This window comes from Phaenicophaeus curvirostris, chromosome 12 (assembly GCF_032191515.1).
Source record: "Phaenicophaeus curvirostris isolate KB17595 chromosome 12, BPBGC_Pcur_1.0, whole genome shotgun sequence".
NCBI lineage: Eukaryota > Metazoa > Chordata > Aves > Cuculiformes > Cuculidae > Phaenicophaeus > Phaenicophaeus curvirostris.
Genome location: NC_091403.1, coordinates 6,842,211 through 6,864,223, shown reverse-complemented (window position 1 = coordinate 6,864,223; position 22,013 = coordinate 6,842,211). Strand labels below are relative to the sequence as shown.

Sequence of the window (22,013 nt, the reverse complement as noted above, 5' to 3'; positions counted from 1 at the left end):
TTGCTTGTCGTATAAGGAGTCTTACCATAAGAGTTGATCGCTTCATAAAAGATTTCCTGGGATTTTTAACAAGACTGACCCACAAGACGTACTTTTTGACAAATAAAAGATGTGCATGTGACAGAGTTATGTATGTTAATTTTCGACACTTCAAAATGTTGACCTTCACATTCTGCAGTAGCTCTGGATAGGGATTGCCAGCACTGCTATTCTTCAGTGTGTGGAGGCTAAACACTGACATCATTATTATTATTTAACTTCATGCAGTATTTCTAAAACTGTCAAAGCAGCTCACTTAAAAATAGCTACGTGAACCAGCAACTCCACTGCAGCGCAAAGTCAAAATGTTGAGAAGCAGTACTGAAGGCAGTCGTCTTTATTTTCCCGTTTTTTGAGTAGGATAAACAGAACAGACTGTGCAACTTCACACAATTGTCCAATTTTACACACCTGACACGCTTCGTTTGGGTTCCATTTCAGCAGTTCAGTTACATCCCGACCCAGTGACGTTTACTGCCAAAAAGAGGAGCTGAACGGTTGTGCTATTCCTTTTTTTCTTCTTGTTTTGCTTTCATAAAAAACTCAGGCTTGTTGACACACCTGTAAGCCAACAGCTGGGGAAGAATCCCGTACATTATGTTCAATATCAGAAAAAACTGTTTTGCTTCTTCAGGGACTCTGTAGATGTAAGGAGTTCGAGCATGAAGAGAAGCACCAATGTGGGAAAATTGAGCCTGTGATGTGTATATAATGTATATATTAAAAAAAAAGGGTAAAGTTGATGTATATTTTGGAAAGACAGGATAATCTGCATGCAAATATGCATCTCCAGTGACATTTGCCAAGCCAACCCTTTTATTCCAGAATTATCCATCGTACTTTTGCACAGTTGGTATAAACCGAGACCATTAATATCTTGGCGTAAGAGGCAGAAGAGGAGCTGTCAGTACCGTGGTAGGAGGTTTATTTTATGCACATGGTGGCCCTGATCTTTACATCAGGTGTAGGGTTTCCCCCTTGGCTTACGGGTGATGGTTGGTGCAGCCGAGTCCCGGCTCCTCCCAGGCAAATGGCCGTGGGGGTTCATCACCCCGAGCCTCGGCCCAGGAGTAGCCATAGGACTAGCATCCGCCTACCTAGGAATGTTGGTTTTGGCATTAAGAGGAAGGAGACAGACACTGGCTCACTCTGAATAAAGCTAGAAAATAAAATCTGGGAAACTATGTTAGTTCCTTTAAAAAAAAAAAAAATCTTAAACCCAGTCTTCCAGATTACAATCCCAGGTTTCAGAAAACATCTGCAATATTTGGCTTTTGGGCTGAGAGTGGTTCTAAAATACAGATGAAGTTTACAGTGAAGGTTATACGCAAAGACAAGCTCGCTGGGCTGAAGCATATTTTTAGCATAAACAAACATTTAAAGATAGAAGCGTCAGGATAGTTGCTGTCTTTTGTCTCCATCTGTTACCTGCTATTTCAAGCCACAGCTTGTTCACGTTAACTATTGTGTGTCCAATTTTTTAATTATTATTCAGTTAGTTTGCAGTGGAGGAAATCTGAGAAAAAAAGCATCGATTTGATCTTATGCAGAGGGGGGGAAAAGGACACTAGGTTTTTATTAACGCAGAGGAGAACCCTGTAGCCACATCACATCCTCGGTTCTGGTTTTAGCTGGGTTTTTGGTCTCAAAAAGAACACAGTTCTGTTCGCAGTTAGTAAAGCAGAAAGTTAAATTCAGTGCAGGTGTTTTTAAACAGCCCTCTAGCAAAAGGTTAGGCTGAGACCATGCATCAAACCACAAAAGGAAATTGGGTCTCAGGTGATTCTAACCAGCTCCACTTCACAGGGAGAGCTGATCTAGCAAACCTGAGTCAGGAATCGGAGTAATCAGTGAAATCAAATACAAACACACTTGAGCAGAGAGCCACTTAGCGTGTTTCTGTAAACAGCTATTGCACAGGAAACAGATGTTCAGGGGAGCACTATCAGCAGCCTTTTTATGTCAGCCTCATAACTCAGTCTGTCTCTTGCAGCCTGTTTGTTCTCACCTGCCTTAGGCAGGAGCTCCCTTTGGCACCTGGGTGGTCTTGCTCACATCCCTCACTCCTCGCCTTGGGTGCCGTCTCAGCTCGGGCAGCCAGAGTTCTAGTGCTCAGCAGCAATGGCCTCTTGTTCCATGAGGTTTTCCAAGAGGACACCAGCCTCTGTCAAGCTTCAGGTAGGGGGTTTGGGGCTGTCCCATGTACCTAGACACTAGCAGCCTCCTGGTGGTGTTTTAGTGTGTCTTCTGGGGTAAACAAGATGCTAAGCTACATTACTCTCTATGGAGGGTTGTGGCACCTGCCTGTCTCCCAGAACAGTCAGCTGTGGATTGTAGTAGGTTGACAGTCAATTCACACTAAGTTTATAGTAAGCAATCTCTGAAAGAGCTCTGAGGGGCTGCTTCTGAGAGACCTGGAACTCCCACAGCTTCCTAGATGCCTTTGAATATCTAAGCCTTATTTGTGGTCTTGGCTTTTGCAGGAGTTGTGGCACGTTTAGTGAGCTCCGAGCGTTATGGAAAGACATTTTGTTCTATTTGTATTTAGTAGCCAATGATGCACCATATAATGAAGTTCTTATTTATTAGATTTGTATTTCAATATAACACGCTGGTTTTTCCTTTCATTATCAGGGAGGATATTTACGTCTGTTACAGTCTCTTCTTTTTATAAATTTGACTTGCCTATGTGGAAATAGTTACGTGTTATCTCTTGTGTTTCCTTTCCATGACTCTACTTTGCTTTTGCTTTTATTTCTTGAGGTTTCCAACCTTGGAGCAGGGATGGAGGGCTAAGGGGTGTCTTAAAAGCCAATCTGTCTCTCTCTCGCCAGCAGCCCAGTCCTGCTCTTTTTCCAAGTGCCAGGCAGCCTTGCATTTAATCTGTAAGACAAGGCAAGAGCTGTTGGTTACTGCAGCTCTTTGTGCCTCTTGTGCAACAGGCAGGCCCTGCAGGGAAAGCAGCCCCCAGTGTGTTGTTACCTCGCCGTGAGCAGGTATTCTCGGTGAGTGAGCTGTTCCTTGGTATTTTCTGTTAGTGAACCCTCTCAAAGTGGAGAATTTTGAGATCAGACCTCTAAACCTTGGCTGAGAAATCAACTAAATGAGATTCTGCAGGTGAACTTCCCAGGTAGCCTTCCCTGTCTAACAGACAGTCTTGGTTAACCTCAAAGCCTTGGCCTTGGTTTGGACCGGGTCTTCTAAGCCTTAATGTCATGAAATAGAGTGTGAAGAGAGTGACCTAAAGAAATGGTTCCTGGCTTTAGGTTCGCTTGTAGACAAAAGGCACTGCAGGCACTTGCCATCAAAAATGGCAGGATTGAGGAAAGCACTTGGGTGGAGATGGAGACATTTCTACATCTGAGAGAGCAGGGAAGGGAAGCGGGTATGGAGCTGGTGAGACAATGGCACTGCTATGGCTCTTCATCCCATCTCGTGGGGCTCACTTGCGTAGGGAAACACTGATTTTCTCAAGTTCACAGAGGCTATTCCAGTCCTTTTGTATAATCAAAGCTCCTAGTACTTTAGTTGTGTAACATTTAAAGAGCTCTTCCTGAAGCCTCAGGAAGTCAGTGAGGGTCACAGCCTGGGCTTGGAGTCTGAATGTCAGTGACAGGATAATTCAAGCTGCCGAGAGCTGTATGTAATTCAGAAAAGCAGTAAATAGTTCCCTTTGCGTGAAAGGCGAGGCACTTTCAGAAGTTCTTAGTTTAGATGCAACACGTGGTATTTGAGATTTGTTTTTGTAAAAAGTACACTTCATAATGACAGAAAAGAAAATATTTAAAATCCCTGCATTCCCCATGCTATAGAAGCAGTGCTCATTCCCCAGGGGCAATGCCCACAGTTTTCATCGTTAGACATTTACCTTTTTTGGACCTTTGTGCATAACAGAAAGCAAAAAAAAAAAAATACTTCACTGACAACACATTTCTTAATCAACTGCCAGTGTTTTAACTTGAAAAGAGTCGAAAAACCTGGAAATGTGTTTTGTGCCTCAAAACGACCCAAAAAAAAAATAATGGACAAGTGAGTCTTGCAGTTCTCCTAATCATTTTTTGTCAGCCTATGGTTTTTGCTTGTGCCTAGGAAAGGCTTTGAAGAGTAAAATGGGAGATTTTGAGTGTTAGGTTTGGGTTACCTGTAGCTTTTTCTCCTTGTCTAATGTGTAAATCAACATTATAATGAAGCTGAATGACAAGGGACAAGAGAGACGTTTTAGGCTTCAGCAACAAAACACTGTGTGTTAACCATACAGCTAAGAGGTACAAAGTGTAATTTAAATAAGTAAAAAAGTGAGTGTTTGTTGTGGAGAATTTGAGAGGAAAATCAAACAAAAAACCACAACAAACCAACAAGAACAAACCCAACCAAACAAAAATCACCCCCAAACTGGAGGGCTGAGCTTTTGGCAAGTTTTCAACGGTGTGAGAGTCAGCACACTCTGACTTCTGATTTTCTTTTCCTTGTGCTAAATAATCTTTGAAGGAGCGATTTCTTTCCTGACTGGGGAGTTCATGAAACCTGAGTAATCAGCCAGTAGAGAGAGGTTCCTGCCACTGGCTTGCCTACTTTAGCTAGTTTGTGCTTTTTTTAGATTAGATTTGGGCCAAACCCAGTTTTGTGATATCTGTGGTACCTTTTGAGCATCTAACCTACATCAACATGCTTGCCAGATTCTGTTTTGATATAATTTGGTCATTCAAGATTCTCTATAAACTGCTTAGACAAACAGTCATAGTCTCTGCGATAGTTTCTCACAAATAGAAAATAAAATGTCGCTCCTCCACCCTTACTGGGCAGTTAGGCTGGATTGTAGTTTGTATCCATGATTATCTTGACCTTGAGGAACAATGTGTTGGTCTGTGTTTGTCTAATAGTGGTGCTTGAATTACACTTATTGCCATGTCCCTGTGTTCTCACTGTTACAGGATTATATGTGTATTTTCTTTGGATGCTCAGCATGTTTCATTTCCTATCTGCAGTGCAAGTCAGTTGTCGTTCTGTCTCGGCTGTTAAATGGTCATTCGTATGTCAGAAGTCATTTGCTAGTTCCTGCTGAATTTGTTCATTCAATCTTCTTATAACTGTCAGCACTATCTAATAATTAACTACAGTTGTTTATTTAGGAGAGTCAGAATAGAATGGGTTTAAGTATGATTGCTGCTCTGTCTTTAGCAACATGAGCATTTCTTAGTGTTATCGTTTCTGTGTCCCAGGAGGGTTCACAGTGTTGCATCAACATCATCAACTGGTATTGGCCATTTTGCATGACTAGTAGGTACGTTTTCCATTTAGTTTCAAGCTACCCTGGCCAACACATTTTATGGAAACAATGTATTGTACTTTTTTGGTGGCTTTGCTTTTGTTTTTATTCGGCTGACTCCTACAGCTTTAAGACCGGCTTCCTCCGTGGTTGCAGCTAGAGTGCATGGTGCTTAATAAGGCTTAAATAAGCCAAATAAAGAGATTCTGCTGAAGGAGAGAAGTCTACTAAAGCAAGAATGCAGTCATTAAAGATGTACAGTAGGCTTGATTCTCCACTCCTTTAAATTAGTTTTTTGCAGATATAAAAGTTGATGTGAGTTAAAATGGCATAAAACTTGCATGGGAAGAACATGCACTGTGCCCCTTATTTATTCCATAGGTCTCTCCTTATTAACTTGTAATTCAAGAGTGAACGTTTTACAAAGAAATACCTGAGCTAGTCCTCCAGCATGTATGATGGTTAAATCAGGCATCCAGGAACACCCAGGCACCAGCAGGCCATACAGAGCAATCAGATAGTACGGCACAGAGTAGAACATGTATGCCAGCATCTGCGTTTTAAACAGAAGTATTAGTTATTTTTGCTGTGTGAGGGACGTGCATTTAAAAACCAGTCAGCTACTGACTGAGAAGTTGAGAATATTCCAAGCTACACTCTTGGCAGCAATGGTTCCCATGTCTTTTTGAAGCTTTAACTTCTTTGAGAAAAGAACTACACACCTGGTAGCTGGCTGGATCCGGCTACCCTAAAGCTACCACTAATATCGACAGCTGTTGTCTCTTTGCCCCATCCAAATCCACTTCATCCCAGGACGTATTTTCCCACCCCTTGCCACCCTGAGACCGTGCCAATAACCATGGCTTGACCTAAACTCACTGTCCATTTCTCAAGCGCCATCACGCTTTCAGCAGGGAGGTGTGTGGTGCACCCAAGCCTCCCCTTTCCCAGGAAGAACAGGTCTAGCAGAGATACTTGGGTTCTGCTCACTGCCTTGCTCCTGCATCCTCTTACTGCTTCAGGCTGTCCCCCCATGGAGCAGGAGGGGTTACAAAAGAATGGCAGCCTTGCAAATGGTACAAAACTAAAGCACAACATTCCCTCCTCTGCAATCAATGTGTAAATAGGGTTTGTAAAAAAAAAAAAAAAAAAAAAAAAAAAAAGTGTCAAGTTTCAAGAAGTGGGTCAGTGGTGATAGAGGTATAGCATGAGCTTTCAGAATCTAGCCCTACACTCCTTTTTGCTCCATTATTCCAGACCAGAAGTCTACTTTGCCCTCCTAAGGAAGGGGAATGATGATAAAAAGCATGCAGATCTATTTCATGAGATACATTAAAAGAAACACCGGTAATTAGGATGTGTAACTCTAACTGATTTGAATCTTAAGCTTATCCCAAGGAAGAGCTGGTACCCCGTAATGGCTGTGGTAGAAAATATTAAATACCATTTAACTTGCCATGAACAAATACTTCCCTTATTGTTCTTGTCATCTGTGAAACCTGCGGCTTCGTCTTTGTGCCAGTTAACAAGTTGCTTCTTAACACACTATGCTCCACAGTCAGTGCTTTACCTGTAGCTTAGGGTAGGCAGCAGGATCTTTTATATAAGGCTCGTGAAGTTGAATATATAGCCGGCAGAGTTCAGCAGGGCAATCCAGAGCAATCTAAGAAGAATTTTTAAAACTTCTCGTGAACAAAGATTTGTTGTAAAATGGGCGAACTTGATACCTGCTACCAGCCCTTGAAAATTCACCAGTGGTCTGCAGCACTGCTACCCTGGGGCTTGCTCAGGATCTGTTGTGAAGGTGCAATGCAGCCTCCTCTCAGCTCCTGCTCAGAGGGTTTGCAAGAAAATGCTAACATCCTGCTTTAACGATTTTGGCTGGAAGATAATTCAGTCAGTTGGCTATGCTGTAGGAAAAGTATAATTGCTATTGATTGCCCTGATAAACAGACTTTGATCCCAGAAAATGAACTTTCCAATGAAAAATTGCTCAAACAGTGGAAATTTCAGGTTAAGCACCCGATTTTAGGATAGCAAGCTATGGATCTAGTCCAAGAAAAGTGCATTGTGGCAAGGTAGCAGTGGAGAGCAAGTGTTACTCAAAATAATAATTCTAAAAAGAGAGTAGCTACAGAGGTTACATTTGCATTTCTGTAGAAACAAGTTCCCCATAAATATGAAGAGTTGCTAAGTAGTTCCTTTTCTTAGAAGCCCTTAACAAAAAGCCCTACAAAAAAATACCAGAAGAGTAAAATACCTTCAACTTACCATACCCCTAAATATGCAAAACCCCGTTGCTAGAATGAGGTATGCAGCTAACATTAAATCTATTGGTCGTCTTAAGAGTCCTTTCTTCTGGACTTCCTGAACCACCTGCAACACAGAACGTGTTCAGTAAGTACCTCCTGGTTCCACGTGCCGTGTATTCAACTCCAGATCATTCCCTACAAGAAGGGTGAAGCGGGGGCACGTCATGATAGAAGCAGTTTGTTCTCAGTTATGCTGCCCTATTCACAGAATCACTAGGTTGGAAAAGACCCACTGGATCATCAAGTTCAACCATTCCTATCAGTTTATCTGCTAATTTCAGATACAGAAAGATTTCCACATCTAAAAAGGTGACCTCAGACTTTAAAGAATGCAGTGAGGAAAATTAATCTCAATAAACTCTGGAAATGGATGGATCCAGATAAAGCCATTTCAAGATAGAGTTTACTTTCAAAGCAACTTACATCAAAGGAAATACTACTCTTAACTCTGAAATCACACAGGGCTTTAAAGCAGCATAACTAACTTCAAAGTTGTCTTGTTAATTGGAATGAATTCTGTCCTGAATTTCCCTGTGTAGAAAAGCTTTGGAAACACAGATTTGTCTCAAGCATTTGAAGCTTAACCGGATACACTTTGTAAAACAACTGTTTGGAGGGACAGCAAAATGAGGGTCCATCTCGTTACTGATAGTGCTGGTTTCCAGCAGCATAAATTAAAAGCTTTTATGTGGCCAGTTGAGTTCTCTGCTGAGTTCAGTGAGCAAATAGTATCTCTTATTATGTAATGCACAAATGGAGAATGAAATATGTGTGCATGCATTTGGAGTATGTGGAGTATTCATTTTTTGGAGTATGTGGAGTATTTCATTTTTTGATGATTGTACGCCATGGATTCCTCTGACAGGCACTGAAGGATTTCTCAGCATCTTGATCTGTTCTATGCTTCCTTCCTCAGCCTCAGAACAGGGATCCCCCCTCCTGCATTGTATGGGCAGATGCGAGGGATTCACACAACAGTAGCAAAGGCCGTACAGTTGCCTAACGTGGAAGGTGCCTTGGAGGAACCAAAGTTATCTCTTTGCATACACAGTAAAACTTGTAAGACCCGTGGAAATAGAGACTTTTAGCACTGTATGGTCACAGTCAAAACTGTGAGCATATCAGAGTATCTTTCTGTAGTTCAGAGGGGAAACTTCCCCATTTATGTGTTACTCATTTCCTCTTCCTTTTTATTAGCCATGTGTTGGCATGCAGACAGCGAAAGAAAAACCTATTTCCTTCCTGTTATATGCTTGTGGAATTGTATCCAAAGCACAAAACAATAATTAGGATGTAGAGGCACAGTTAAAAGTACTCGGGATCAAGATATTCACAATAAAGCTATTGAAAAAGGAGAACCAAACTTGCAAGCACACTTGCAATTCTTGAGTAAGAACTGCAAGATCCGAATTGTAGTTTGACAAAAATAAGGCTTTTTTAAACATGTTTGCCATCCTTTTCGTAAAGCTCTTTCTTTTTTTCTTTGAAAGGATCTTCAGGAAAAAAAGATACCATGTTTGTTTTTCACACACAAATAGCAGGTCTTGTTTTGGCAGCATGGTGTCACTTCACATTATTTAAAGGACTGGTTATAATATTAACTGCAAAGAATATCTATATTCTAGTATTTATTCCATAGCTGCTGAGCCACTTTGAGATGCAGACTACCTGAAAACAATGGAAAGTTTGAAGGTTGATACATTTTCTTTCCACTTTTGTCAAACTAGGAAGCATATATATGTGTATATGTAGAGATAGATAGATATAATGTTATCACTTCTTTCAAAAGGTGTATGAAATGAATGTGCATGTTTACTGTGATTGCAAAGCCACAACAGAACTTTGTACTTGGAAGTTTTGGAGACAAAGCCAGTATTGGTGGAAATAACCTTTTGTACAGTCCAAGTTTGTCAGATTGCCAAGGTACAGGAAACTCGCACCTTTTTTCTCTATGCGCACACTTATGCAAACAAAATGAAAACACAAAACCTAAAAAAGAGCTTGATTACCTCTTCTCTGTCCCCACAGTGATTTCTCTTTTTTTAACTTACTGGTTTATACTAATGTTTTAGCAATGAATACACTGACTGACAGAACATATCTTGCTTCTGTTGCTTTCATCTAAGTATTCTTATATATACTTGCACTATCATATTTAAGAGCATTATTAAATTTCCTTCCTAAATCTTTTAATACCAACTCTGAATAACTACAGCCGAAGTTCAATTTTACACCTAATTGCAAACAATCTATTAAAAGGGAACAAAATATCCTCAGGATTTACAGTGATTAGCTAACTGGTTAGAAGCATTACACAAAATTATTTTCTGGAAACAATACTTAATTTAGGACTCAAGAAGTTGTATAAAGAATAAGATATTCATAGGTAGTCCTGATAAGATTTAAAGGCATTTTAAGGTGTTCAGCTATTGAACCCAGGCATTTATACTTTTATATGGAGCATAAATTAGCTGTGAAAATAAAATTACTTCTAAAAAAGAAAGAACTTAGGAAAGGTAGGAGGCCCCAGTGAAAGAAATCAAGACCTTTTTCTATGACCTTCTGAACAAGGAAGTTTAGGTTTGCAAGAAAGGATTCACTAAGAAGTGTGACATTAAATTTTCAAATCTCCAGTTTTTTATTCACTCTCTGCTTGAAATTAAATTTTAAAACTGGGTTTCTCTGGAATATTTACCAAAGTAAAATATCAAACACTAGGTAAGCAGTTTAGCTCCTGATAAGCAGAGGAGACAGGGCTGTATTTCAGCAGATAAGCACTCTGTCATGTATATTAGCAATTTCTGTGGTGTTCTCAGAAGCAGGAAGAGAAACAGAAATCTTCATCCACTCTCCATGCAAAGGATGTTCTCACTAATACATATGGCAAAAATCGTTATTGCTACCTTTAACTACACTTAACTTCTCTATTCGGGTGACTCTAAAGAATGTGTTCCCAGCCAGAATTACTGACACCTTCAGGTAAATCGACTCAGTCTGCTTTGGGATGGGATGTGTGGTTTCTTATAAGCTTGTGTGCGGGAGGGTAGAAGAGGGCTTGGCAGCTGAAGCCTCCCTCAGTTTGCCTTTCATAGGGATTTGCCCTAACAATGGCTATTCTGTATCAGTGAGTCAAACTTGAGAAGACAGGAACACCTGTCTGTGCCTCTTTCCTACTGAAGAATCCTGGCTGGCTGGATTTCTGTTAGCCTGTGGCCTAGGCTATGCCCCTGTGAATTACGGAATAGTAACTAACTCCTTCATCGATGTGTAATCAATTAATGTAAAATGTCATAGTTGTAAAATCTAATATTGCAGAATGCACATACAAAAAACTATTAAATTACTGTAATTCATCTGCAGTATCGTTTCCTGCAGAGCTTCCATAAGGATTTTACGGTGCTTTATGAAGCTGGAATATGTCAATATTTTCATCAGCTAAAGAATGGAAAGAGTCAGAAACTGAATAGATAGAGGGTAGTAACACAATTACACCTAGAAATGAGTTACTTACTCTATACATGAGATGAATTTGTTTTTTCTTTATCCCATCATAACAAAATGGTCCTGTGATACAGATATTCTTACAGTCTCTACACAGCCCGGCAGCAATTGTCATAACAGTTAAGAGTTAAAGTACATTCCGCAGTCATAGAGGGAACTATAAAATTCAGTAGAAACAGCAAGAGTATTTCAGTTTTTCTAACAGTAGCCAGCACTTACATACAATAATGTTACCTTTACTGGAGTGTCATGAGTCACCGAAGGCTGGTTATAAATTCGGAACCCAGCCCATATGGGAAGGCAAATATACGGTACACTTAAGAAAAAGGCAGGAAACACTTTTGTTCCGTACTTGCCTGTTAAAAAAAAAAATTATAAAATGTATGAGAACTTGTAAGCTTTGTGGCAGAAGAGTTTTTCCTATGTAATATCAAACCTGAAGTAGCTATGGTAATGTAAACATAAAATACTAGAAATTGCTGTTAAAGCAACATATAAATCTTGTTGAAAAATGATGTGCTCAATAGTGAGAGTTGTAGGTGATACAGCCTAAGAGAGAAAGCCAGTTTGGAAATTGAGGGGGTTTGAGGTGATAGGAAACCACCTCTGTCGCTCTGCACTAAAAAACCCTATGAGATGGGAGAGCTTGGAAATATCTTGATGGATCCTGCTTCAGAGAGACATTGCTTTAAAAAAAATGGAAAAAAGGAAAATGTATCTATTTTTTAAGGTCTGATATAGCATTCTTTTTCCAAAGTCCTGATTTCCCCTCCAGGCCTGTACTAATATTTGAGGAGAAAACATAAATTAAGAGTGCTATACTCAGCCCAGGTAAATTGGGAAAAGCTGTCTTTTACACTGGCTACTCTCTATGTCAGAAAGGAAGGCAGAAGGCATGCTCTCGAGAACAAGTTTCTCTGCCTTCCCTACAGGAAAGGGGAGGAGATGTTGTCACGTTAATTATGCTGTTTTCTCTGTGGTGCGTGTATATCTACAAAGGAGGAAACTGGACTGGCCCCAGGCTGCACCATGAATATCCATCCCCTGTCACAGAAATCAGGGCCGTGGCTGTGTGAAGCTGTCTACAGGACTTGGACACAGGAACGTTTCTCTCAGCTGAACACTTGATAACTTTGCATTAATCTAGGCTTTGCTGAAAAGGAAATCTTTAACTGAGGGGGGGGGCACTTCTAAAGGACCACCTGTCAGTAATAATGATGTAGAATTTATTATAATTCTCAACCTCCAGCAGCGCAGCTATGCAGTCATTTACGTTAGAAATCTAGGAACATTAAATTTATTTTGAAAATGGAATAACTGCTGGATTTCACTTTCAGAGGTGATTTGGATGCCTCTTGTAAGCTGCTTGAAAGTCAGACTATTAAGTAAATTGTAAATGTTATACAAAGCAAGATTAATTTTTTTTTTATGCTACTAAGAGATGGCTATTGGTCTCATTGCTTAAATCAAACCTAGTTTGGATCAAAGCCTTATGGGTATAACAAAATACAGTATGTTATAGTTTTCCCTTGAAAACAATGCAACTTGAAAGGGGATTTTCTTTTTCTAGTCTCCATCCTCCCCTCCTCATATATAAGTTTTGAAATGTCTTGCATCTCAACTCCTAAAATTCCTGTTTCATATTATTACGGAAAGAAACCAATACTGCAGTAAAATACAGACTGCCTAATGCTGAATGTAGAAAATGTTTCACAGGAAAAAGTTAGTGATATTAATTATGTCCTTACCCACAATGTTTCCAGGCATAAAGACAATGATGCTCATGACAATGGAACCCAGCCAGTAGAGGCCAATGGTTCTATAGCTTTGTCTGTTTTAAAAAAAAAAAAAGACATGCTCAGTGCACTATCCTTACCCCTCAACATTATATATATACCATACCCTCAAATGTTATACTGATTGCCATGGTTGTATCTTAGCAAGTAAAGGTTTTAAAATCTGTACTGCAAGTCAACAGTGGGGTTTTGCATCTGAGAGGGGGATATGGAGAAATACTACAGTTGTCTGAGAAGGTTATCCCATGAACAGTACAGGATTTGTGCATACTTAGTTATTTGCCATCATGTTTCAGTCATCTGAATGCTGACTGCATGATTTTGCACATTACAGGCTGTACAAGGCTATCAATTAATAATTAATTTCATTCTGGTAGTGCTTCTATTATCAGTGGGTACATTAGCCTCTGGATTTTAGGTACTTATTTTATCCAAGTCTTTATTCAACAGCAAGAAACATAAGGACCTCTAGAAATAACAATTTTCTCTTAAACTGCATGATATTCTCAAAAATGGATAAGAGAACATCATCATGCTAAGCTATAAATTATTCCTATCATAAGTATGCTACTTGAAAAAAAATAAAAGAAGGTTTTACATGGTTTTAACGTGCATGGTCTTTCAGCTTTCTTTTTAACTAACACAAAGCATTAAGAGGGGCTACCCTCTCTGCTGCAGAGTGAAGAGAGACTACAGCTCAGTGGATTTGCTGGTCTTATTCACCTGAGAGAAACTTGGTGAGGTTTCCAGTCCTGAAATTTGAATAGTAATGCATTAGCCTAAGACATGAAACAGTCCTGAAAACAAACTAAATACAGAGTGCAGAGAAAAGAGAGCTCTTTGTAGGTTATATGAGAATGCCAGCAAAGTAAACAGTACAGAAATCAAAATTACTTACTCCCATGCAATAGCTGCCACCATCAACAGATACATCAGGTAATGAACGGAGCCATCCCAATAGCAGATCACGTGGCCATACGCAGTGTTCAGATATGGCTCACCCTAGGGAACGTTCGTTTCAAAAAGGACAGTGATTAAAGGAAGAATAATAAATAACCAATTCGTAAGGAACAGCAAGAAACAATTTCAGAAAAGTAATTGGTGTTCTTTCAGTCCAGGGGTACAGGTTTTGACTGTCAATACACATTTCCAAGCGCAACCCTGATTTAGATAGGATCAGGTATAAACTGCATCAGTTCTATAGTTGCAAAGGATGCAAAATGGAAGGGAAAACTCCAGTGTGTAACTGTCAGCATTGTTCTGCTATGTTACAGAAATACTATTTTTCCATTTTTTTAGTGATAAGAGCTACAAAATTAACATACATTTACCATGGAACAAATAAAGATGTATTTAGCAGCCCAGAAATCTGTAACAGCATTGAATATATTGATGGCAAGGTATAACTTTGACAATCCAACTTATTTCATACTGAAGTTCATGGAATCTTTTCAATGACTTTGGAGACTTTCCTATGAAGCTTTTACTGAGCTATTTTTGGCAGATGTTGATGTTCAGCAGTCAACAGATTCTGCTGACTAGGTATCTGGCATCAGCATTTTTCACTTATACTTTAATTCCGTTTAGTGAAGTGATTAGGCAAAAAATAAAGAAGCAATTTTGTTTCATTCTTGGTAATATTTTTAGGTACTGCAGTACTCGCCCACTTCTGAGTGCTGAGTATCTATGGCTTCCTGCAAACGTGCAGTCTATTCAGTTCCCACAGAAGTTAATATAGAACAGCATTACTTCAATGAAATGAAATAACATTGGAGACTGAAAGGTATGCTATTTTTTCCAAAAGAATCTGTGATTTCAGGTCAATGAAGATTTTGTCCATAACGATGATGAAACAGGTCAATAATCAATTTCAAGATGACCCTTTTGAATGTGATAGTGTCTGTTCTTTCTATGGCAAAATCTATAACAAGCTATTTATAGTAAAGATTCTGTTTACATTTGTAAGTCAAACAATTGTTTACCTCTCTCAAATAATGAGTCATGAATCCATCAATAATTCCATCTTGTTCCAATCCAATTATTAGATTCACTACGCTGGTAAAGGCAAATACAGCATAAACTGGAATAAGGTAAAAGGAAGAAAAAAATTAATAAATCTATAAAAACTTGGAATCATGCTATTACTTCATAGTTTGATAAATCTAGTCAGGCAGAGATCTATTGAACTAGATGCATCTACATTGAGGTCACAGATATTTAACACACAATATGACTTTCCCATGTAGCTTGATTATTTTTTTTTTTTAATTAGTGGTTAGTCAACAAAGTTCTTGAAGCTTTTCTTAGGAATGTGAAATCCTGTAGAGCTGTAGGCACAGCCTGCATATGGAATCGCTGCCTGCAGAAAAGACTAGGTAGCCTTTCAAAAATCTTGGTCACACAAAGTAGCCAAACTTAACTGTAGACTTTTCTTGAAAGGAAAAAGGAGACCAAGAGGGAAAATGTGACTTGCCATTGCGGGAAGCAAGAAAGGTGAACTGCATCAGCCCTAGTGATCCACAAGACACCTACCTGGCAAGTTACTCCAAGACAGGAAATTTATTTGCAATAGGCTTATGGTATTTATTTCTTTGACAAGAGTTCTTTGCCTCATGCAGAACACTGGGGACAGGCACCTATGAATTGTAATGAGGAGGAAGACAGGGAAAAATACAGGTGGCTTGTAGCTGCTCTGCTACAGGCCCATGTTGTACATTTTTTTAGAAAAGGCAGTGGGGTTTTTTTTTCTAGTTTTTTTTGTTTGTTTGTGGGGTTTTTTTGCTATACGGTAATCTTGATCAAAGGTTTCCTTTCAAAAGGTAATCAATATCTCTTATGGCAAAACATCAATACGGAAATGGGTGCCTGAGTCTGCAATAAGCCTGAACCAGGAATTTTGCGCTTTGACCTTTCTTATGTATCGTGAAGGTGAGTTAACGGAGAAGCAGAGGAGGAAAGGAAGAGGCCCAGGACATGTTGGGCTGCAAGATGACAGGGGACAAAACCTATGACTTAAGGGAAAAGGCCTCCAAAAGCAAGCAGCAGATGATGAACAAAGCTTTGGTACAGATGAGCCAGGAGAATGAGCTTAAGCTGAACATTTGCCGAGTTACGCAAAAGAAAGCCCCAGGGCTGAGTCAAGGCAGAAGATATGCCAGCTGCAAACCTTAAAGGTAAGAGGCAGGTTATGTGGAAATGGGAAGGAAACCCAAATAGGAACCGAGAAGGCCTTAAAATATCATAGGAAAAGCTGTCGTGGGGACAGCATGCAAAATGCCCGTGGGGATGGTTCTTACATTGTAAGGGTGTAATTACCCAGGGGTTTTCTTGTCTGGGGGCACCCAACTTGAGCTGTAAGAAACCAAATCTGTGAGAGAACCTAGGTTCCAAACTGTTCTTTAACACTCAGCAGAGTGGGTTCTGAAGCCATGCCTTAAATGTTCAATCGGAAATAACCATTGCATGTTATCACTTTTACATGTTAACACTCTGTGAATTTAGCTTCACTGTTACCAAGACATACCATAAAACAGCGGGTCTTTGGGAGGCTTTCTCTTGACAAGAACACGAGCCAACAAAGCAATAAGAACCAGAACCAGCAATCCAACCGTAACGATTACCCAGGAACTGTAAAAGTATTAAAAAGAAAAAAAATTAAAAGAAAGACAAAATTTTACTTCTTCAGTGTTTCTTACCAGCTATCCTCAGACACACGTGCTCTTAAAGTAACTTTTAATACTTTAAAAGACTTTTTTTAAGTCCATCACATAGTCTGCCATAGTATTCATTTTACAGTTTTGCAGAATTTATGTGCCTTTCTTCTCGCATGTGATTACCTAAGAAAAGAAAATACAAAAATAGCTAGATCAACAACATATCCAGGGGTCTAGATTTATCAGACTAAAACCAGATTACAACAACATATCCAGGGGTCTAGATTTATCAGACTAAAACCAGATTACGTACTGGTATCTGCAAAAATAAACAAACATGATGGAAAACTCAAAGACCAGGGAGAGGTGAAAAGTCACAAATGGAGACTCAAGGCTGAAAAGGACCACTAGGCACATTTAGTCTAACCTTGGCAATAAATTACGTACTCAGGAAATTACATATTCACAAATAAAACACATCAGTCCCATGAGACAGGAGTAGCAGTGTGGAGCACCTATAATGGATCTAGATTTAATTTCCAGTTTCAGAAGTGCTACCAAAAAATCTCTGTGGCCTCTATAAGGCAGGGTCGCTTGGGGGGGTCAGGGATCAGCACTGGTGGGATTGGTAGAAAAAACCTTTTTCTGAAGACAAGGCAATAATGATAGTGCGTGTAAACGGGTGGCGAAGGAAAGCACAACAATTTTTGGAACAAAGCAAATTTGCCTCCTTCACCAAAAAAAAAATTGCAAGTTAAGAAAATCAGTTTAAAATTGGTTTATAGATCAAGGTGTGTAAATTGTATTTAGCTCTCTTTAAGCTCTTTCCTTACGTCTCTAAGTTTTCTCTCTCGGTCTTCACTTTTGTGCTCGTGTATGGTTAAAAAAGGAGGGGAAGGCTAGGTAAAAATCCAAACCCATCAGCTAAAAATATGTGGTATGTGATTATATACGTAATACCACTCTGTGTGCGAGAAAACAAATTGCGTACAAACAAGTAATACTCGGACGATTTCAGCCTTACTGAAATGTGACTTCAAACTACTGCAAAAAATTTGCAGGATCAAGTATTTTAGGATATATAGACACACAGTTTCTGAGTCGGGGTGAGCAATAGCAGCTTGTTGATTTATTTTATGGTTTGGATCTTCTGCTAGTGATTAATTTCTTTGTGCAATTACAGCTGTTAATATTGCCCTGGCTTTTCGCTGCAGTCTATCAACTGGAAATAAATATTGGCAATGAATCGAGTAAGTCAGCACGTGTTATTCAGCATTTCTCTAGCACTGAGGAACAAAAAAATTAAGTGAGGGAACAGGAGGAGGGAAAGGAGGAAGGAACAGAGGTGGCAAAGCCCGATAAACACGCCACGACTCTTCGTGCAGTGAAGTCGCGATGTTCTTGAGGCTGAGAGATCACGGAATAGAATCACAGAATCGCTAGGTTGGAGAAGGACCCACTGGCTCATCGAGTCCAACCGTTCCTATCGACCACCCCGAAGGGCTTCAGGGTCGTAGGACGGTTTGGGTAGGAAGGGACCTTACAGACCCCCCAGTTCCAACCCCGCTTTAATTTGGTTCGCTGTCAGAAAAGACTTTTCTCTTCTAGCCCCGCGGTTTATCCCGGGATCCTGTTTTTTTGGCAGGGCGAGGGGGCGCCCCCAGACCCCCCCCCGAGCTCAAGCGGTTCTTCCATTCGATTTTTAAGCAGAATCGGTCTCGGCGAGTGGCCGGAGCCGGCTCGGCCGCGGGGAACATGGTGCGTCCGTCTCCCCCCCCGGCCCGCGCTCACCTGCCAGTGGCCGCCAGGCAGTTGAAGAGGTAGGTGACGGGGATGGCCGTGAGGGACAGGACGAAGACGCCGGTGGCGGCCGAGGCGCTCATCCCCGCGGCGGGAGGCGGCGGCGCGTCCGGCCCAGAGAGCCCAGAGCCAGGCGCCGCCCCGCCCGCCGACACCGGAGCCCGGGGGGAACGCGGGGAGGGGGGAGAGAGAAACGGGGAGAGAAGGAAAGAGGGATAGAGGAAAAGGGGGAGAGGGAAAGAGGGCAAAGAAGGAAAGAGAGAGAAAAAGGGAAAGAAGGAGAGGGAAAGAGGGAAAGAGAGAGAAAGGAAAAAGGGAAAGAAGAAAAGAGGGTGAGGGAAAAAGGGAAAGAACGTGAGAGGAAAAAAGGAATAGAAGGAGAGAAGGTGAGAGAGAAAGAAAGAGAGGGAAAGGGGAAGAAGGAAAGAGGGAAAGAAGAAAAGAGGGATAGAGAAAGAGGGAAAGAAGGAGAGGGAAAGAAGGAGAGAAGTGAGGGAAAGAGAAAGAAAGAAAGAGGGGAAAGAAGGAAAGAAGAGGGAAAGAAGAAAAGAGGGATAGAGAAAAAGGGAAAGAAGGAGAGGGAAAGAAGGGAAGGAAGAAAGAGGGAAAAGGAAATGAAAGAAGGGAAGAGGGGAAAGAAGGGAGGGAAGAAAGAGGGAAAGGGAAAGAGGGAAAAGGAAATGAAAGAAGGGAAGAGGGGAAGAAGGAGAGGGGTAAAGAAGGAGAAAGAGGGAAAGGAGGAGAGAAGGTGAGGGAAAGGAGGAGAGGGAAAAGGAAATTAAAGAAGGAGAGGGAAGAGGGGAAAGAAGGAAAGAGGGAAAGAATGGGAGGGAAAGAGGGGAAGAAGGAGAGGGGTAAAGAAGGAGAAAGAGGGAAAGGAGGAAAGAAAGACAAAGAGGGAAAGGGAAAGAGGGAAAGGGGCCTCTGCCAGCAGTAAGCAACAGCCAGGTGGGAAGGGGATGCTGAAACAAGTCTGGAGCGTTGTGGTGGTTCAGAGCATTGAGGCTTGAGAGGGTACTTTGTTCACTGATGGCACTGCGAGAAGCGGCAGGGGGATGCACTTGTGTGCACGGTGTCTTTTTGGAAGAGATCCGTTCGGGTGGAAGGTGGCAGATGGAAAGAGGTTCCCTTGATCTGACTAGTGCAGGGGGCTAAGAAACCTGCAAGAAAAAATATTACACAACTCTCTTTGCGTTAGAATTTAGCTGGGTTATTAAAAACAAGAACATCAGAACTTTAAAAATGTTGTAATTGTGAACTCACCTTTCCCATTTAAATATCAAATTTTTTTTAAAAAGCATATGTTTGAATTTATCCATAAGCATTTTTTCTGGCTTCAATTTTGTTTTACATGAGTACCAACACTAAACTGCCAGTATGCAAACAAAGGTGGAATGAGTTTTGTGTGCAAGGTAAACAGAAATGAAAAATGCTAGTCCTAGAAGTTAAAGAGCATTTAAATCCAAGACATTTGCAAGGAAGGGCGACCATCCTGTGCTGCTTGGGGAAAAGCAGCAAATGCGTTTCTAGCGTGCCAGGCGAGCTCTTTCTGGTAGAGCTCAGGAAGCATTAACACTGTTGTAAAAGCACTTATCTGCAACAATAGGCACAACTCTGATCCCTCGTGTTGCAATGATGCAAAGAAGGGCTGCCAAGGTGGCTGAGGAAACAGGGCACCTGTCCATCGGGAAGAAGCTGAAGAGCTTGGCACACAAGTGCTCTCCATAAATACTTGAGGAGTTAACACCAGAGAGAGGAAAGAACTCTTTAATGTGAAGGAGAAAGCTGTGAAGAAACTTTCATTAGTTCTTGGAAACAGATCTTTAGCTATGAGCAGCAAAGGGTCTTCTAAGTCTTTTACAGTAAGATTACTGAATTTAATAAACAATTTTTTTTAAAATAGTCCAATTTTTAGATGTGATTTTATAAGTTTAAACAATGGACTGGTTGATATGATTGCCTTTGACAGAAAGGAACTTGATGGCCCAGAATATATTTCTAAATACAAATTCTTCCATATTTTTTTCAAGTGAGAAAGGTCTAGAATCTGGCCATGTATACACATGGGTTAAACCATGCTCAATCAAACTATCTGGTAAAAACATGATGCAACTCCTAAAAGTAATTTAGTCCACCCGAGTGTCAAAATTGCCACTGGATGAGTCAGGGCTAAATTTACCACCTCCGCATGCCTACCTTTCAATGCACAGCCGGTTTACTTCTCAAGCTTTCAAATGTATAGGCTGCTTATTTGTATGCAGCTGCCACAGTGCAGTCTCAAGATTCACGTCCCAAGCTCCACTTCTTAGTTCCTGCGTCCATAAAGTCAAATGCTATACAGGAAACTTTTCTTACTCTGTCCACATATTCCACTGCTGGTTGGCACTGGGCTTGTTAATCAAGTCTTATGTCAGCTTCCGAGTAGAAACTTTTAGGGCATATTTTGTGCTAGGCACATAGCAACTCACCTGTACAAGGTCTGTTGTTTAGCTCTATTGCATTGAGATTTATCAACTTTTTATTAAAAAAAATATATATAATCATCTGGTAGCAGAAAAGACCTCTGAAGTGCGATGTTCGAAGAGTTTGTTCAAATGAGCATGTTTTTACCTTCCATTTTCATCTCTCACCCTGTGAAATAAGCTCTAGCAAGCCTTCCAACTCCCCTTTCATTTCCTGACAGAGGAGGCTCCCAAGTCACTCATGGTAGTGTTGAACAGGTGAATTCTGGTATTCCATGCTTTCCAAATCAGAAATCTGTATTTCAATAGCTACACATCCTTCTGATTCCAACTTTACTTCTCTGTGCCAAACCATCCTGGCTTCTATGTTGACCTTTATAAAGAAAATAACATTCCCAGCATTCTCGCTGACTTTATATAGTTGATACCAATTCTAGAGAAAAAGGAAAAACTTGCTCATTTAGTGCAGCCCAAAACCACTTATCAACTTCCCCAACAGCAAATGCTTCAAAATTTGGCTTTGAGTCAGAAATTAGGTCGAACAGCAAACTGTCTTACTCATCAAACAACACCTTCCATTTAAAAGCAAGAGTCCTCAAAAACGAACACATGCATTTCTTGAAAGCTTTTCTTGTGGGGGAGGAAGGATAAAGAAGAACTTCGACTTCAACTGTATGTAACAGTACCCTCTATTCACACGTACCAGAAAAGCAATATAAAAATAAAGGTAGGAATAGGGTGTCTTTAACAACTTAATTACTAGTCAGTGTTATGTGAAAGTTGTGTTGATAAGCTGCTGACACTGCTTCTTGTCATATACTCAATTATATTAATTTCTTGATGTTGCAAAAGCATGTTTTTCTTTCTTTTTCCTGATTGTTATAAATGCAAGCATCATCATGAGGCACATGGATGCCATCACTTGTAGAAAATCACGTAACTATTTTTTAGCAATATTATATGTCAGGATAAGATTGAAAGCCATGTATACCCTACATAAACTGCAGTGAAGCTTAGGAAAGCAAAATGGAGTAACGAAAACACAAAATTTAAGGCTCTTTCAGATGCAGAAATTGACAGAGGATCATATTTATTGACAAGGTAAGATTCCCAGAGCTTTATGTGGAAGACTGTCCCTTCGGCAGCACAGTCTCAAAACCATTGTTCCCTCACCACACTGTAAT

At 40.4% G+C, this 22,013-nt stretch overlaps 1 protein-coding gene across 2 annotated transcripts; it reads right to left on the bottom strand.

Annotated features, from left to right (window-relative positions):
* Positions 1–358: 358 nt before the first annotated feature.
* Positions 359–18,515, bottom strand: TM6SF1 (transmembrane 6 superfamily member 1). 2 transcript variants are annotated; one of them, XM_069867012.1, is made up of 10 exons: positions 18,359–18,515; positions 16,438–16,541; positions 14,897–14,994; positions 13,813–13,916; positions 12,867–12,949; positions 11,353–11,474; positions 7,577–7,681; positions 6,876–6,968; positions 5,739–5,858; positions 359–734 (listed from the first exon to the last, which is right to left on the bottom strand). In XM_069867012.1, the coding sequence occupies exons 1-10, from the start codon at positions 18,448–18,450 to the stop codon at positions 543–545; spliced, it is 1,113 nt and encodes a 370-aa protein (XP_069723113.1). In that variant the 5' UTR covers positions 18,451–18,515; the 3' UTR covers positions 359–542. The 2 variants fall into 2 exon arrangements, with proteins under 2 accessions (XP_069723113.1, XP_069723114.1); XM_069867013.1 differs by lacking the exons at positions 359–734; positions 6,876–6,968; positions 7,577–7,681; positions 11,353–11,474 and having other exon boundaries at positions 5,744–5,858.
* Between the last annotated feature and the right edge of the window lie 3,498 nt (positions 18,516–22,013).